The following is a 16,686-nucleotide window of genomic DNA, read 5'->3' on the forward strand; positions in this document are numbered from 1 at the left end:
CGGTGAACAAAATAGAGTTCTTGACTCAGTCCACAACCATCCTGAATCTCTTTAGCCCTGCATGAGAAATATATATGCCTATAGAAAGATATTCTCAACAAACTTAAAAAATTCATCATGGAATGCTCACAAATTTTGGCAGCATGGCACTCAGAAGGCATATAAAACCTCTTTTCATGCACACTGAATTTACAAAGTTGCTGTCTTGATTATTATGATCAGTGTTGATATATGTTTCTGGCAGATATTCTGTGTAGCTGATCCTTGTTATGACAAAGCACTGCAACAGTTTTAGAGCTTCCTTTTTGGTTTGGTTTCTGAAGAGAAATTAGAGCTAATGGATGGAATGTATTGGCTTAGCAAGTAAACTCTTTTACATGAATGTGACAGGAACTAGTTTTGTCTTTTTTTGTATGAGTTACTGTCTTTTTAATGAAATCTCTAATGTCAAAAATATGAAACTGAAAAGTATATACTTCTAGGAGATTCAAAAATCTTTTTTGTTGTATATCATCAAACACAGACCACAAATTATTAAGAGTGGAAGATCACAATGTCCTCTCACAAGAAAATAAATGAGTAAATTGACGACAAAAAAGGAAAAATGGTAAAAGAAAATATATTAAATCAACCAAAAAAATAATAAAATCATAACTTTAAGCTTCTCTATTAGGGTTTTTGTGTTATGCCGCCTCCTATACTCACTATATATATAACTCGAGTTTCTCTTCTTTTCTTAACATCCTGTTTCTACTCTTCTCTGATATTAGCGGCGGCGGATTGAACCAGTAATTGCATCCGGGTTGACTGCGTTCAATTTTCTTTCGCTTAAGGTTCGAAGCTTATTTGGTTATGATTCTGATGAAAACTGTCCGATGCCACGTCGACGATAGCTATTCATGGCTGTGATCGTCGATGCTACATTGGACATAAACAGATGTTTGTGTTTCGCTTTTCTGATAGGAACCTGTTGATCGATCTTATGATCTACGGGGCCATTTCGGCGGTTACATTTTTTTTTTGTTAATCAAAATTGTATTTTATTTGATTTATGGGGAAAGTAATCGATGATGATTATTGCAAAAATATGGAATTACCGTCTGAGTTACTTTGATGTGAAAAACGCTGGCTTTACTGAGATTACTTCCCAAAAAGATTTGTTTTTGTTTTGTTTTGTGAATTTGATTTTGTTTCCAGAGGACAGTGACGATTAAAAGGTCTCGTTCGTCGTAATATCGGCCCTAAAAGGTCTATTTGCCGACCATTCTGTTATATTATCTGAGTCCTAATTGTTTTTTTTTTTTAAATTGTTCTAGCATCGGCCGATGATTAAATCGATTAAGACAAGCATATGTCTAAATTAATCCGTGTTGATAAGCCTAATCATCTTAATGAGGCCCATCTATTAGCTCTAGCATTGTTTGGTTTAATTACGAAGGAGGGTCAAGTGAGGAATAATAATGCATAGTTCAGATGATATAATCTCCATGATTACATAACAGTAGCAATAGTCTTTCGCTCCTATCTGATGACCCTCTCTTTACAACTTTGAGTTTTGATGTTTGGTTTTGTTTTTTTTTCTTCTCCTTTGGATGGATTATGTTGCTCTGAGAACATTTTGGGTGGCCTCAGGTATCTACCTTGTCCGTAACAGAGTGAATACAACCATTGATGATACTATCAGACGAGTGTTGTTAAATCTTGATCCTTGCAACGTTGAGATTGAAATTCATTTGGGCTTTGGCACAAAAGAATTTGTTACTTCGGTTATCAGATATCCTTGTTGGGTTTCATTCAAATCTAATCACTGATAAGAGTATCCAGGAACATTGTTTTGCTATGGGTTGACTTCATCAAGCTTTTGTCTTTTTTGATCATTACAGTCGAAGATCTTATTTGCATGTATGAGCGAAAGATGATCATTAAAGAGACTGAAGGAGAAGAAGACAAATAAATGCATATCCAATTGGCTATCCTGGTCCCCAAATAAATGCTCATCATCCTCTTTAATGATACAATCCTGCCTTCCAATTACAGTATCTTATTTTGGGCGAAAGGTACTAACAAAAAAAAAGGAAGGTACTAACAAAAAATAAGCAACTATTAAAATTACATTTTTGTAGTAGAATTAAGGCCTAAAAGTTGATGTTTCACAAACTATCAAAATTACCTTTTATCTCAATGCCTTAAATGTTTCTTTAAGTGTCCGTCTCTCTTTGGTGTTGATTTTGTGTGTGATGTTCGAGTATCTTCTACTTACGGTAAAAAAACATTCACAAATCCCGTTGACAAAAAAAAAAAACATTCACAAATCCCAAACTATCAAAAAGGCCAAACGTTGATTCATTTTAATACGTCATTGGAAATTAAAAAAGCTAAAACATAGTACAAAGATACAGTTTCATTTGGTCTCATGCTACACCTTAGAGAAGAACTTGAGGACACATCTTTTGTCTCCTTCCCATATCAGCTTTAACATGATCGATTCACCTGTCTTCACACAGTTAGCTTTGAAGAATTCTTGCCAACCTCCTACCAATCTTATTTTATCAATATTAGTTTTCTCAGACCGCAGATCCGTAGACCACTTGACACCGTTTTTGTCCAACAGTCTCATTTTAGTTTCCTCATTGATGCCGTGCCACCTGGTGAAGCGTAAAGGAAGAAACTGCAACAAAGATTCAAATAAAGACTCAGCAGAATGCCAACACACGAATGGCTTGGAGTTATGATACTAACCAGTGAATACTTTTCAAGATTGAAAGGTCTAAGCGTTAGTGTCACAAATCGGTTTTGGGATTGTGAAGATGAAGCTTTCCATGTCGATCTATGTTTCTTGATTTTTTCGTCATCTTGGCTGCTCTCTTCATCGCTTTCTGGTTCTGTGGAAAGAGACTCCACTTCAATAGCTTTTAATGAGCAATCTTCTTCTTCTTCTTCTTCAGTCTCTTTAGATGACAAACGTAGAGCCAGAGTTCCTCCTCTTTTGATCAGTTTGAAAGTGGAAGAACTTCCAGCTCTAAGTCCATTGGCACTACAGAAACTTCTCCACCCTTGTGTGATATACATAGTTCCACATGATATCTTACGTTTCAGATTTAGCTTCCATGATCTACCCTTCTCATTCATTAGAACAATCTCTCCACATCTTGCCTCTAGGCCATTTTCCCTTGAAAATTTCATTGGAAGACCCTGAAAAATTCATTTATAATAATACAACATGAGTTCTATCTAATTCACACCATTGGTATATTTTTATCATTCAAAATTAAGAGTAGATGAATACCAGCGTGTCATAACGTAGGGTTGCACGCGAGATATTAGCCACAAAACAAGAGGGGTCTAGTGAAGAAGACTCTGCTTTCTTCCTCTGAATCTTCTCTGAAAAAACAAAAAAATTAAGTGGTAAGTAATGTAGCAGTCAAACTTATCCATGTTCCAAAACAAGCACCATTAGTATGACAAAGAGCACAACTCACCGAAGTTTCTTTCTTCTGACTCTGACTCTGACTCTGACTCTTTAGAGGACAAAAGAAGAACCGGAGTTCTCCCACTTTGGATTAGTTTGAAAGTGTAGACGCCTCCAGTTTTAAGCCTATTGGCAATACAGAAACGTCTCCACCCACGTCTGATGTAAGTAGTCCCACTTAGCTTTTGTTTTAAAACCAAAGTCCATGGTCTACCCTTTTCATTCATCAGAACAATCTCTCCTCCACAGCTTGTCTCTAGACCATTCGCCCTCACAAAACTCTTTGGAAGGTTCTGAAAATACATTACAATACAAGATATATACCATAGCTTAGTTTTAATACAACATATGTTTAAATGAAGAGTAGCATACCAATGTGTCATAACGTAGGGACGAAGGCCATATATTAGTTTTAAAACAAGATGGATCTAGTGAAGAAGAAGACTCTGCTTCTCTTTTTGAATTCATTTTCTTTGGAATCTTCCCTGAAAAAAAAGAAAAGAAAATATCTCAACATGCAAAGTAGTCAAATTGATTCTCTCTGCTTCTGCATGCATATTATTACAGTTTAAACTTTGTTACTTGAGAACATTTCTTACAAGCCAGTCTGAGATTCAGAGATTTAGACGGGGACAGAACACAACTCACCGAGGTTGTTCTCCTCTTCTGAACACGACTCATACTGAATCTCACAGCCACTAGGTCCCAAGAGTGTTACATGGAAAGCCATGTCTTTCTCTTGTCTGAAAATGAGAATGTCGCCGATACGGAGATCGTGTGCAAGAGCGAACTCTTTCCAACCTTCAGTGAGTTTCTTGCCATCTTCTATTTTCACTTCCCATGTTATCATTGACGCGTCTGATCTCAGCTTCGCCGTATGGTGCTCATTTGTTCCTTCTATATACTTCAAGAAGAAGGCTACAGGAATTGTCTGAAGCAACATGCAGTTACAACACAGAAACCATCTCTTGGTTGGCTTATCAGAGAGACATAGACATATATAGAAAAAGGGAAAGAGAGGAAGTACCAAGTGGCTGTGGAAGCCAGGAAGAAGAGGCTTGAAGAAACCTTTATTCGCCATCCTCATAAACTTCAGAAGCTCTGAGTCTCTCGAATTCTAGTAGGCTACATTCTAGACTGAAAATAGTGTAATAAACCAACTTGAAGACGCCGATCATTTATTGTAGAGCTTATTTTTTTTGTTTGGTTTCTTTAATACTCCTATTTATTGTAGACCTGCTTCCTTTCCCTAAAGCCTTGGTCTCTCCACTGTACATATTTCTGTTTCTAACATATTTTTGCATTTATTAGTCTTCTGAGAACATAACTTAAGTACAGGAGCTGCTCTGGCATGTTCATTTAGTGAACTCCAACGTGAAGGATTCTCCTAACTGTTGGCCATTTCGGGTATGAATGGTGACCAGGGAACGGCGGGAAAAATACAAATTTTCGGTTTTGGCGAGAAATCACGTTTTTGCGGTTTTGGCGAGAAACCACGTTTTTGCGGTTTTGGCAAGACAACATGTTTTTTTTGCGGTTTTGGAGGGAAACACGTTTTTGCGACTTTTGTGGGAAAACAAAATTATTCGGTTTTGGCGAGAAAACGAGATCTTTCGTTATTGGCGGAAAAATGCATTTTTGCGGTTTTGGCGGGAAAACATGTTTTTTTTGCGGTTTTGGCGGAGAAACATGTTTTTGGCGGGAAAACGTGTTTTTTGCGGTTTTGGCGGGAAAACAAGATTTTCCGGTTTTGGCGGGAAAACGAGATTTTTGGTTTTAGCGAGAAAAGACGTTTTTTTGTTTTGGCGTGAACACGTATTTGCAATTTTGGCAGGAAAACGTGCTTTGTGTTTTGGTGGAAAAATGTGTTTTGGTGTGTTAGCGTGAAAACATGTTTTTTTGTGATTTTGGCATGAAAACACGTTTTTCGAATTTTGCGGAAAAACACGTTTTTGCAATTTTGGTGGGAAAATGAGTTTTTGGAGTTTTGGCGGGAAAAAATAGTTTTAAGGTTTTCGAGGGAAAAAATAGTTTTAAGGTTTTCGCGGGAAAACATGTTTTTATAGTTTTTTCAGTATGTGACAAAAATGATATTATGTTTAGGTTTGTAATTTTGTGAATTACATTAGGGACATAATAGACATTATACCATTTTGAATGAACAATCTCCATTCAAATGATCCAAATTGACTCAGTTGAATAAACTTTAAAATTAAGCCTAGATTTCCAAAAGTCATCCGGATGATTCATCTGAATGAATTGTACTTTTAATGCTTAAATAAACAAAACTTTCATCTTCATCCAGATGACTCATCTAGATGAAGAAACAAACAGCCCAATAGACATATATGGAAAAGGGGAAAGAGAGAATGTACTAAGTAGGTGTTAAAGCCAAGAAGAAGAGGCTTGAAGAAACGTTTATTCGCCATATTCGAAAGCTTCCGAAGGTTTTAAGAACTCTACTCTATTTATTATATGTAGAGCTTGTTTCTTTTCACTATATTTATTGAATACTTATTTTCTATTAGATATTTAAGACGTTCAGTCCGCGTTCAACTAATCCATTTAAGGCTTCGAATGGTAAATGAAGATCATACAGATCAAGCAGATCATGGAGATCAAACAATAGATCAAGCGGGACAAGTGCAGATCAAGCGGATCATGCATGAGAGAAACAGATCAAATCGATCAAATAATTTATTATAACTTATGAATGACAAAATCAGTTTAAAACTATAGATCATATATTAAAACAATAAAAATTACACCTAGGTATCTAAACAAATATCTTAGATGTTATAGGATCGACCGAAATGCCTGTAAATATTTTATAAGCTACTTATACTTCTTTTATTTTCTTTTTAGGTGATCAAGATTTTTTTTTGAGAGAACCGGTAGGTTACACTAATATTAAACTTTTGGTTAAATTTACCACCGGTAAACTCTCTACCAGTGGGTGTAAGATATTTGAAACGGTAATTAGTCATGAAAATTATTTGATCGTAAAACTCAATAAAACATGTTCTCGGTTAAGATTTCATTTAAATTTGTCTTCTCTCAATAGATTTACAAAATTTCAATCATTTACCTATATATTATCTATTTTAAAACATAAAAAAGATATTAACTACTTACCCTTGTTGATATTTACGTAGGAAGATTTATATCTTCTTCCTTTGAAAATGTTGTGTTTTGTCGGTGATTGAACGTCATGTTTATAATTTTAAAACAACACAAAGAGTATTAGTGTAAACTATATAGTTTGAGCTAATCATTGTACATTATTTATAAAATCAGCTAAATATATTTTAAAGTTAAGTGTTTGTAACAAAATTATTTATTATCAAAAAGAAAAAAAAGTACATCAACACTACCAAATGTTAGCGGGTAAGATTTGCATGCAGATCTCCCGTTTTTTCCACAAAAAGACAAAAATATTGAAATGCATGCTGATCTCCCGCTTAAACTGCTTTTGCAAACAAAAAAAAGTGAATGGTGAATACATTACGGGAGAACTGCACGCGTAGGAGAACTGCACTTGTCTCAACATTTTACCGGTTCCGAAGACCCGAACCAAAACTGATCTATAAATACATATTTGGATCCGGGTCCATGCTAAAGTATTTGTTGGTTTTTTTAGGACCCGCAGATTTCGGTTCGGATTTGGATCCTATCCGAGACCCAAATGAATATCCGAAGTACCTGTAAATTATTGTATATATTGTGTATATTTGGGTAACTGAGTATATTTTTGATATTTTGGGTATTTTTTAAAAGTTTTGGGGTCGGGTTTTTGGGTATAATTTTAGATTTAGGGTAAAATTTTAAATTTTCAGAAAATATAGTTTTGGTATTCGGGTAAAATTCAGGTATTTTTTGGGTTTCTGGATATGATTTAGGATAATTTTTTAGGTATTTTTGCGGGTTTTCAGGTATTTTTATAGTTTTCGGGTTTCGGGTCCAGTTTGGGTATTTCATGTTTTTTTAGATCCTAAATACCTGAACCGATCTGGATCTAAAATATACCCAAAAGTTACAGATAATTTACGGATATTAAAATTATAGATCCGAACCGATCCGGACCCAACAAAACTTGATCCGAAACCGGTACGGAAAATTATATGTACCTATATAGGTCCAAATTTTCAGGATCCAAAGAATCCGAACCCGAGAAGATCCGAACCGAACTCGTAGGGGTGGGCATTTGGGTCAGGTATTCTGGATTTTCGGGTATTTCGGTATAGAGGTATAGAACCCGTTCGGATATTTCTTTACTTTGGGTCGGGTTCAAGTATTTTTAGTTCGGGTTCAGTTAATTCGGATCGGGTTCGGATATTTAGATTTTGAAAAAAAAATTAATTTTTCATTTCTCAAATTTTTGTATTTAAAAATATAACTTTCACTTAACTAATTTTTTTATTTTTAATAGATTAAATGGTTAATACATTTGGACATAACATTTTGAAACTAATGACATTAATTTGGTTATTTTTTAAAAAAAAAATTGGATGTAACTTTTTGTTAATTCTTGAAATAAAAAGTTTTACATGCATTTTAAGTGAGTAGCAAATCATTTTATCCGTAATTCTATGTATATCATATGAACTTAAAGTATATGTAGTATCAATATAAATATGTTATATAAAATGAGAGATGTAAACTAGAAATATATGGTTAATTATACATATGTTTGGTTATCTTCGGATATCCATTTGGGTTCGGATATTATCCGTTCGGGTTCGGATATCCAATCTCTTCTAATTCAATACCCGTTTGGATATTTTGCTATTTCGGTTCAAGTTTTTTGGATCGAATTCGGGGGCGGCTTCGAATATCGGGTAAAGTGCCCACCCCTACGAACTCAAACCGAATACTCGATTCCCATGCCTAAATCCGTTCATGGAAGTTTTAGGGTCTGATTGTTCTTAGAGGTTTTAAATTAGTCGTAAAATATTTAAAGCTAGATTTATTTAAGTTAGACTTTAAGCTATCCAAAGTTATTAAAGCATGTCTTAAATTTTCGCTAACAGATTTCTGACGAATTACAGAACTTTTGTTAAGTATTTTCAATTTATAGAACTTTTACATAGTGGATATATTGTTTCTTCGGAAATCTGTTCGAAAACTTCGTTTGAAAATAAAATTGTTCAGCGGAAAATCGCACATAACAGATACATTTTTATGTGAAAAACTTTCTGATGAAAAAAAAAATCGTTGAAAAATCCCGGTGAAATTATGACAAATTCAGACAGATCTGTATTGGTCGATATTCTGTCAGAAATTTTAACTGATCTGTATTTTGTTGCAGTCGATTGACTATATATATTTAACCATATCCTGCATTGGAAGAGCGAAGGAAATTCTGAGCATCAACAAAGAGGGTGGGCTAGGTAAATACCTAGGCTTACCTGAGCATTTCGGAAGAAAAAAGAAAGATCTCTTCACATCCGTGGTAGATAGAATCAGACAGAAAGCATTGAGCTGGACTACGAGGTTCCTGTCAAAAGCCGGCAAACTCACAATGTTAAAGTCAGTACTCACGTCTATCCCCAACCACTCTATGTCATGCTTCTTATTACCAGTCTCACTATGCAAAAGAATCCAGTCTGCATTAACGAGATTCTGGTGGGACGGACCTGATGGGAAAAGGAAAATGTGCTGGGTTTCTTGCGATACTCTAACAAAACCAAAGGCTCAAGGAGGACTAGGCCTAAGAGACATCCAACTGTTCAACCAAGCCCTATTGGCAAAACTAGCATGGAGAATCCTCACAGCTCCTAACTGCCTACTTGCTAGGATCTTAATTGGGAAATATTGTCACAACAAAAGCATCCTAGAAGTATCGGTACCTGCAGTATGCTCTCATGGGTGGCGCAGCATTCTCCACGGCCTAGAACTCCTAAAGCCACAGCTGGGGAAGGCAATTAGAAATGGTATGTCTACAAAGGTATGGCAAGACTCCTGGATCTCTTTGGATAAGAATGTGAAACCAATCGGCCCCTGCACTGAGGAAGTGTTAGACTTGTGGGTTTCAGACATCCTCACATCAGACCTCAAATGGAATCGACGAAGGCTAGAGGAAATCTTACCGTCGTTGGCGTCACAGATTCAAACCATAAGACCAAGCACCAAAGGAGCAGAAAATATTTTTGTTTGGCAACCCTTGCAATCAGGAGTGTACTCCGCCAAGTCAGGATACTCTACAGCCTAAGCACTCAAACATCAGCAAACACCGCAAGAGGAGAACCAAGAGTTCCGCTGGGTAAAAGACATATGGTCTGGACTCTTCTCCCCTAAACTCAAAGTATTCCTTTGGTCCACCATCCAAAAAGCACTCCCAACTGGCGAGAATCTGCAGAATAGAGGCATCACATCAGATCTCACTTGCCCAAGATGTAAGGAAACAGAGACGTCAATGCATATATTTTTCAACTGTCCTTTTGCAAGGAAAGTTTGGGAAGCTGTACCTTTAAGACAAGCGATCCCCACATCTGCGGAGGACACAATAACATCGATGATGGTCAAGTTCAGAAGAGCCCTATGCCTCCCACCGACTGGAGTTCAGAACCCAATCCTTCCCTGGATCCTCTGGTCCATATGGACAGCTCGCAACAAACTCCTCTTCGAAGACAGAAACATGCTACCTGAGGAGATCACATCAGGAGGATTTAGGCTTGCGAGAGAGTGGAACCAAGCACAAGAGCCAAGGAACTCACCAAAGAAGCCAGTATATGCTCCAGAGGTGAGCATCGACGGGAGGACAACGTCTCGAAACCATAGCGACGACAGCGCGATCATCTGCACAACGGACACATCTTGGGATGCGACATCAAAGAGGGCCGGCTTAGCATGGATCTTCAGGGAAAACAACGGAACAATCGCGACTCAAGGATCAGAAATCCAACACTCTGTCTCATCCCCCTTGATGGCTGAAGCCCTAGCAATTAGATCAACTCTCGTCATGGCAGCAGAACACGAGTTTCCCAATCTCAGAATCTACTCCGACTCACTAACGCTCATTCGAGCAATCAACACCAAGATGCAGGATAAAGAAATTTATGGGATCCTCTGCGACATCCATCAAATCTCTTCTGTATTTGGCTCAATCTCCTTCTCGTTCTTGCCTCGATCAAAAAACAGAGAAGCGGATGAGCTGGCTAAACGCTGTCTTCGTTCCTTTTCTTTCATGTCTTGTAATGGGCCCTAATGGACCCATTGGGCTAAACGATTAGTTTTTATGATTAATGAAATCCTCAGTTGAACAAAAAAAAAAAAAAAAACCATATCCTGCATTGAGATTATTAACTCTTTTATCTAAAAAGAGCTAAAACGATTACAATTAAAGGTTTTTGTTTGTATTTTGTAAGTGATTAATTTGTCATCTTCTCTCTTGAGGAATTTCTCAACAGGTTAAATACGACTTGTTATTTCAAGACATTGTCTGTATTGTTTTCTTTAAGTTCTTTTTATAATTTTAAAGGTTTTAAGAAAAATATGGACCATTTGGACGAGCTATATATTATTATCAGCTTTTTATAGATTTAGAGTAAGCTTTTCTAGGGCGTCTATTACTATCAGATTTTAAAATTAAAACTTAAGTTATTATTAATGTCTGTAACTTCTTTATATTATTAATATATAACTAATTAATACTATCAATAATTAGTAGTTTGTTAATTTTTTATTTTTATTAATTCTAAAAGTAATAATCAATTTACTATTTTAAAATAATTTAATCTTTCATTTATTCTCTAATATTTTAATTTATATTAAATTTGATTTAAAACTAAACTCAAGTTATACAACAAAAAGTTACCATTATCTATTTTAATAAAATAGATAACTCATATTTCTATTACTAAGTTACTATAATTTACTGTCTTTTACCATATAATTATTACTCAAAAGTTACATCAAATCACTGTATATATTGCAACTCAAGTTTAAGATTTTGTTTTTAGATTTTGTTTAGGTTTTTGTACTTATGTTCAAAGTTTATCTTTCTTTTGTCAGCTTAATACTACGTCACTAGGATACGACCTGCCTTTGCACAGGGTGAGCTCATGTATTAAAATTTTAAAATATACAGTATTGACAAATTAAATATGTATATGTGTTTGAATTTTTTAATATGCATACAGTTATGTTTTCTTTATATAATCATCTATGTGTTGGATTAAGCATTTGTAATTGTAATTGTTATGGTTTAAGATTTGGATTTAGCATTTAACTTTCCTTTATTTAGTCATATGTTGTCTCACCACTGTGAAAGTTTTAAAAGTTGAGTTTAGGCTATAAAATTTAGGGTTTGAGATTTGGATTCCGAATTTATGATTTAAGAATAAAAAAGTTTCTCATATGGAAAATGAGAAAGTGTTAGGGTATGCCAAAAAAACTGATTAACGAAAGACAATTGCTTGAACTTACTTGAAACGTTGCGATAAGATGAAAGTTTACCACGTTCAGAACTAAACGTTCAATAGAAACAAACTTGGACAAGAGACAGCTTGTCCAATAACATGAGTCACAGTTTCATGAAAATATATGAGATATAATCATATGGCCATTTCGATATTAGTTATTTATCAGAACCGAGAAACATAACAATATGAGATACATAATCATATGGCCATTTCGATATTAGTTATTTATCAGAACTGAAAAACATAACAAACGAAAAGAAAAAAAAAAACATAACAAACGAAAAGTCTTTGTTTGATGGGAAGACTAATGGCAATTCAAATGCTTTTAATTAAAACAATTTTTCTCAGTTCCCGGAGTTGGGACTGAACTTGAATACCGGACCTGTGTCCTCTTCTTCGTTAATGAATACTAGGCTGAATGAATCACCTAACTTTACACCATTAGCCTCACAGAAATTTCTCCAACCAACTCCAACAGCAACGGTTCCATCTCTTGACAAAAGACATCCACACCACTTCATTCCATCCCTGCCAAGCAAGGTTATCTCTCCAAGCTTCTTGATGCCAACAGCTGTCACGAATTCACTTGGAAGATGCTGCAAAATATATAATTTAAGATACAATTTCTAATCCACCTCTTTTGCAATAATTGTTTTAATAAACTTACCAATGTACATGCTTTGACATCTTTAGTTTCAAGGGCCAATGTCACTACTCGGTTTTGGACGATTGAAGATGTATCAGTACTTCTCTCTTTCTCCATGGCTTTTGAAGACTCTCCTCTCTCCTTTCCGTCACTGGCAGACTCTGTGTTGACCAAGCTGAGCATAGGAATTTCATTTTTCCATGCTGACTCCAAGGTGAAGTATTCACCAGTCTTTAACCCGTTTGCTTTAGCAAAATCTTTCCACCCCTTTCCAAGACACAGTGAGCTTCCGGATTTCTCCTCGTAAAGATTCACTTTCCACTTTGCACCATCTTTTCCTACCAGAGTTATCAGCCCTGGTTTGGTCATGCCATTTGCTCTCATAAATGGCACTGAAAGATACTGAAAAATGTTTAAGCGGATTGCGTAAGATTAATTTCAGAGAAAGTACCATGACCAAACTAGGGTTGATCTAACCATCTGGAATAAGAGTTGATTGTTAATTAGAACCCACCTGTCTATATTTTATGAGGCTGTCATGTGCAAGTTTTAACTTCATAAACTGTTTTTGGCTTGGGGAAGTTGGAGGACGTCCCCGACGCTTCTTCTTGTTATTATCACCTTGTGTACCATCATGGATAGATACTGTGGGGCATAAATCTTGTCGAAGACACTGCACAAAATATATTAAAGGTTCAGACCTTTTCAGCATTTACTCATGATGCCAAGCTGTAGAACATTTAACAAAAAGCTCTATTCATGACTTAACGATGATATAGCTAGAACCAGATACTTCTCTACGCATGAAATAAGGAAGGGGAAGTAGGAAAATAAACCAAACCAATCCACTACAAAACGACATGTCGTGTTCAAATATTTTGCACCATCTTCAAGACATGCACATACTAATCGGGAAAAAACTAATATTAGATGTTGTGGTGTCGTGTTTTGAAGGATTATGGATTTCTGCTTCAAACTTTCTGGTATTTAATAAAAAACAAAATAAACTATTATTTTTTTTTTTGAAATCTAATCAAAACAACGTTTAGGTTAACTATTGAATTTCTTTGGAAAGACAAAGGAACCAAAACCATGTCAGTGTTTCCAGGCTAAGCCACAAGGGGATCTAAATCCTAAGCATAGGCAAAATAACGGACCGCTTAGAGCCATGATTTTAAGCGATAAATAATAAGGGCACAGTTTTTAAGTGATCATATAAGGCATCAATTTTTTTTTTGAAAATGTTGGACCAACTATTACCATAATTTTTGTTTACAATAGTAACGAAAGACTAGAAGACAATATGCAAAAAAGTATAAATACCTGAGTATCTTTGCGTACATTCGAAGCCGTGACAAGAGCCAAAGGACAAGGATGGTCTGATGAAGAAGAATCAACTTCTGTTTTAACTTTTGTTTCTGAAATGTTCATCTTCGCTTTCTTTTTCCCTAGCAAGTTCTGCATCAGTAAAAAACGACCATGTTAAAACAAATTATGTATCGAGATGTAATCTGCGTTAACACATAAGTTGTATAGATACACTCATACACACGTCTAACTCAAGACGATTTTGCAGATGCAGGAAATCAGAAAATCTTTCTTCAACGATTTAAAAGACTTTATATCACTATTTTCCAGGAAAGGATTTTTGTTTCGAATATATGAATCAAACAAAAAATAAATATTTTAGAGCCGTAATTTCAATATAAAATGTTGTTTAGTCACATACCACAAAAGATAAAATTGTTTACAGATGATATGATTCTTAGAGAGATGAAACAAACCTACGATGCGGCAACAAGAATAAAGGTGAGCTCCTCCGAGAGAAAGAGAGGCGGTAATTTCCTAGACCTTATCTTCAAATCTGAAATCTGAAATCTGGGTGCTTAATTACACCAATGGTATATGATATAAATATGGCAAAGCTTAATAACTTTTAGTTGTCTTTTTGCAATTTAATTCATAATGTAGACAAAAAAATTAATTAATTAAAAGTTAATAGAATGGAAAACTATAAACTCTGGTCAACAAGTACAGATATATTACTGAAATTGAAAACGAAATACCAACTTTGTGGTTGACTCTTATCATATGTATTACTACATAAAAGATTGCAAGTTTTGTTTTCATACAAGATCGCAAGTTTTGTTTTCTGATTATTATGAAGGATTTCCTTAACTATTTGCGTATAATCTAAATAATTTGAAAATCCTATCAATACTTTTAAAACAGAAGGCTCTTTTTAGAGGTGCCCTCTTATTTTCAAAGTAATTAGATAACCCTGCCACTGATTTTATTTAAACCTATACTTTTAGTTAAATAGTATATGCCACAAAATCTATTTATTCGAACAAACAAAATCTATACTATTAAAGCAAGATCTTATTGTCCTTTTTACTTTAGCCTGCCATTTTTTTTATTATTTCATTAAGGGCAATCAATTAATATTAATAACACATCTATATTGGGTCATTTTTTCGGATCCAGCCCACATCAGATCTCTCTTGGGCTATTTGGGCCGATTAAGAAATCAGATCCAATTCTCACATTTTTTTTATTTTGGACCATTGAGTCCAAGTTCAAATAATTTTTTTTTTCAACTATTCTTAATTATTATTTTTTTCTTTTCTTAATATAATTTAAGCATTCATAAAAAAAATTGAATTTTTTCATTGAAAAGTATAAATCTTTATTAAAAGTATATAATTTTTTTATTAAAATATTAATCACATAATAAAATTAATTTATCAGAGTTATACCAACTTAATTCATTAAAGAAATAAAATTTAATTTTTTAAACATAAATAGTCATTTAAAATGAAATACGATAAATAAAGATAAAAAGTTTAAGTCTTTTATAAAATAAAACACAAATATATGAAATATGACATTTACTAAATAATTATCAATTGAAAAAATAATAATAATAAACCCGCGCTTTGAAATCGCGGATCAAAATCTAGTATTTCCTTATTTCTCAATGCATTTCAAGTTTCAACTAAATCATAAAAGCGTAAATAAAACTATGTATATTATTTGTATTAGCGATATCAATCGTAAACCATATGTCTGACATTTCGAGGAAGATGAAGATCAAAGTCAGGCGTTTTGGACAAAGTGATTATGAAAGCGATTTGTCTAAGGTTTCCTCACAGTTGACGACAGCTGTTTTGTTTGAGGTTCAATTAGTGTTTCAGGGGGCTTGTCCTTGTCTTCTGGCGAGTCAATGGATGTTGAGAGATCTTTTCGCTGAGCATCAATATTTTCTAGAATCTCTGGTTGCATTATTAAGGCCAGGTGAAGATACGAGAATTGCTTCCATTAAAAGTGATCTCAAAGGTACTTTCACGTTTACAAGGAGACAGAGGTTTCGTAAAGTTTAGCATGTGGTAAAACTTCGGATCAGTGATTGGGATGTCCAAACCCGAGTGAAGCTAAAGCAACATAGAGATTTCATTTGAAGATTTTTGGCACTATAAGTGATTTGAAGCTTCTATTCATAGGTTTCGAGATGCCTGAGACTCGCTTTTTTTAAAGAGGATATCCATATTTGAGGTCTTTTCAAGGTTCTTTGGTTTAACTGTAGGGGATCATGGTGATTTTCGATTTTGTTATGACTCTTTTGCGATTAAGTCGGCAGGGGAATGATCTCATCTAAATCTCAGAGTAGAGAACCGAGTAGAGAACCGTACTTGGAAGACTCTGCAGCTTTATTCAACAGATCTATGTGCTATTATTGGATACTTGGCTCTGTAATGAGTTCTGATTACTTCTGTGGTGTTGGGGAAAAAAGAAATTGTGGTTTCAGTTTCTGGAAATGAGGAATACAAGAACTCATAAGTCATAAGAGTGTGGTCAGAGAACTGAGGTTATAGTTTAAGGAATGGAAGAAATATTTTGGAAGGATCATAGTGTTCACGGTGTCTATAATAACGGATTGTTGCAGTCAGTTATTCTCATACAATTGAGTTAAGCAAAAAGAGGCACTTACACTCTATCTCGGTTTATTACGTTTTGGGAAGATATGGAAATGGGAGAGTTTGGATACGAATGCATAAAGGTTCTGTAGTAACAAAATATATATTTAAGTATTAATATTTAAATACTAAATCACCAAAGATATTGCTTATGAGAAAATTGTAACAAGG

The 16,686-nt window shown here is 34.8% G+C and overlaps 3 protein-coding genes and 4 non-coding genes across 10 annotated transcripts; 5 read left to right on the top strand and 2 right to left on the bottom strand.

The window, feature by feature from the left end:
• The first annotated feature begins 869 nt into the window (after nt 1-869).
• Nucleotides 870-1,015, top strand: LOC117133818. Its single transcript, XR_004457862.1, has one exon. It is a non-coding gene; the product is annotated as a small nucleolar RNA snoR2/U65 (small nucleolar RNA).
• Nucleotides 1,016-1,064: 49 nt separating this feature from the next.
• On the top strand, nt 1,065-1,140 carry LOC117133793. The gene has a single exon (XR_004457837.1). It is a non-coding gene; the product is annotated as a small nucleolar RNA snoZ7/snoR77 (small nucleolar RNA).
• A 58-nt stretch (nt 1,141-1,198) lies between these two features.
• LOC117133804 lies at nt 1,199-1,286 on the top strand. The gene has a single exon (XR_004457848.1). It is a non-coding gene; the product is annotated as a small nucleolar RNA Z43 (small nucleolar RNA).
• Nucleotides 1,287-1,438: 152 nt separating this feature from the next.
• On the top strand, nt 1,439-1,537 carry LOC117133800. Its single transcript, XR_004457844.1, has one exon. It is a non-coding gene; the product is annotated as a small nucleolar RNA snR60/Z15/Z230/Z193/J17 (small nucleolar RNA).
• A 743-nt stretch (nt 1,538-2,280) lies between these two features.
• LOC103864569 (B3 domain-containing protein REM14-like) lies at nt 2,281-5,215 on the bottom strand. Of its 2 annotated transcripts, XM_009142323.3 has the most exons (7): nt 4,497-5,213; nt 4,118-4,400; nt 3,842-3,954; nt 3,480-3,762; nt 3,287-3,381; nt 2,740-3,192; nt 2,281-2,668 (listed from the first exon to the last, which is right to left on the bottom strand). In XM_009142323.3, exons 1-7 carry the CDS (start codon nt 4,554-4,556, stop codon nt 2,417-2,419), a joined length of 1,539 nt encoding a protein of 512 aa, XP_009140571.1. In that variant the 5' UTR covers nt 4,557-5,213; the 3' UTR covers nt 2,281-2,416. The 2 variants fall into 2 exon arrangements, with proteins under 2 accessions (XP_009140571.1, XP_033145331.1); XM_033289440.1 differs by having other exon boundaries at nt 4,118-5,215.
• Nucleotides 5,216-8,085: 2,870 nt separating this feature from the next.
• LOC103864575 (B3 domain-containing protein REM12-like) lies at nt 8,086-15,140 on the bottom strand. 3 transcript variants are annotated; one of them, XM_033289442.1, is made up of 6 exons: nt 13,862-15,140; nt 13,053-13,211; nt 12,560-12,940; nt 10,186-12,488; nt 9,937-10,113; nt 8,086-9,821 (listed from the first exon to the last, which is right to left on the bottom strand). In XM_033289442.1, exons 1-4 carry the CDS (start codon nt 14,000-14,002, stop codon nt 12,237-12,239), a joined length of 933 nt encoding a protein of 310 aa, XP_033145333.1. In that variant the 5' UTR covers nt 14,003-15,140; the 3' UTR covers nt 8,086-9,821; nt 9,937-10,113; nt 10,186-12,236. The 3 variants fall into 3 exon arrangements, with proteins under 3 accessions (XP_033145333.1, XP_033145334.1, XP_009140576.3); XM_033289443.1 differs by having other exon boundaries at nt 8,086-8,966; nt 9,319-12,488; XM_009142328.3 differs by lacking the exons at nt 8,086-9,821; nt 9,937-10,113 and having other exon boundaries at nt 10,905-12,488; nt 13,862-13,996; nt 14,323-15,139.
• Nucleotides 9,885-10,676, top strand: LOC103864646. The gene has a single exon (XM_009142409.2). It carries the CDS (start codon nt 9,885-9,887, stop codon nt 10,674-10,676), a length of 792 nt encoding a protein of 263 aa, XP_009140657.2.
• Nucleotides 15,141-16,686: the final 1,546 nt, after the last annotated feature.

Source organism: Brassica rapa, chromosome A04 (genome assembly GCF_000309985.2).
Source record: "Brassica rapa cultivar Chiifu-401-42 chromosome A04, CAAS_Brap_v3.01, whole genome shotgun sequence".
NCBI lineage: Eukaryota > Viridiplantae > Streptophyta > Magnoliopsida > Brassicales > Brassicaceae > Brassica > Brassica rapa.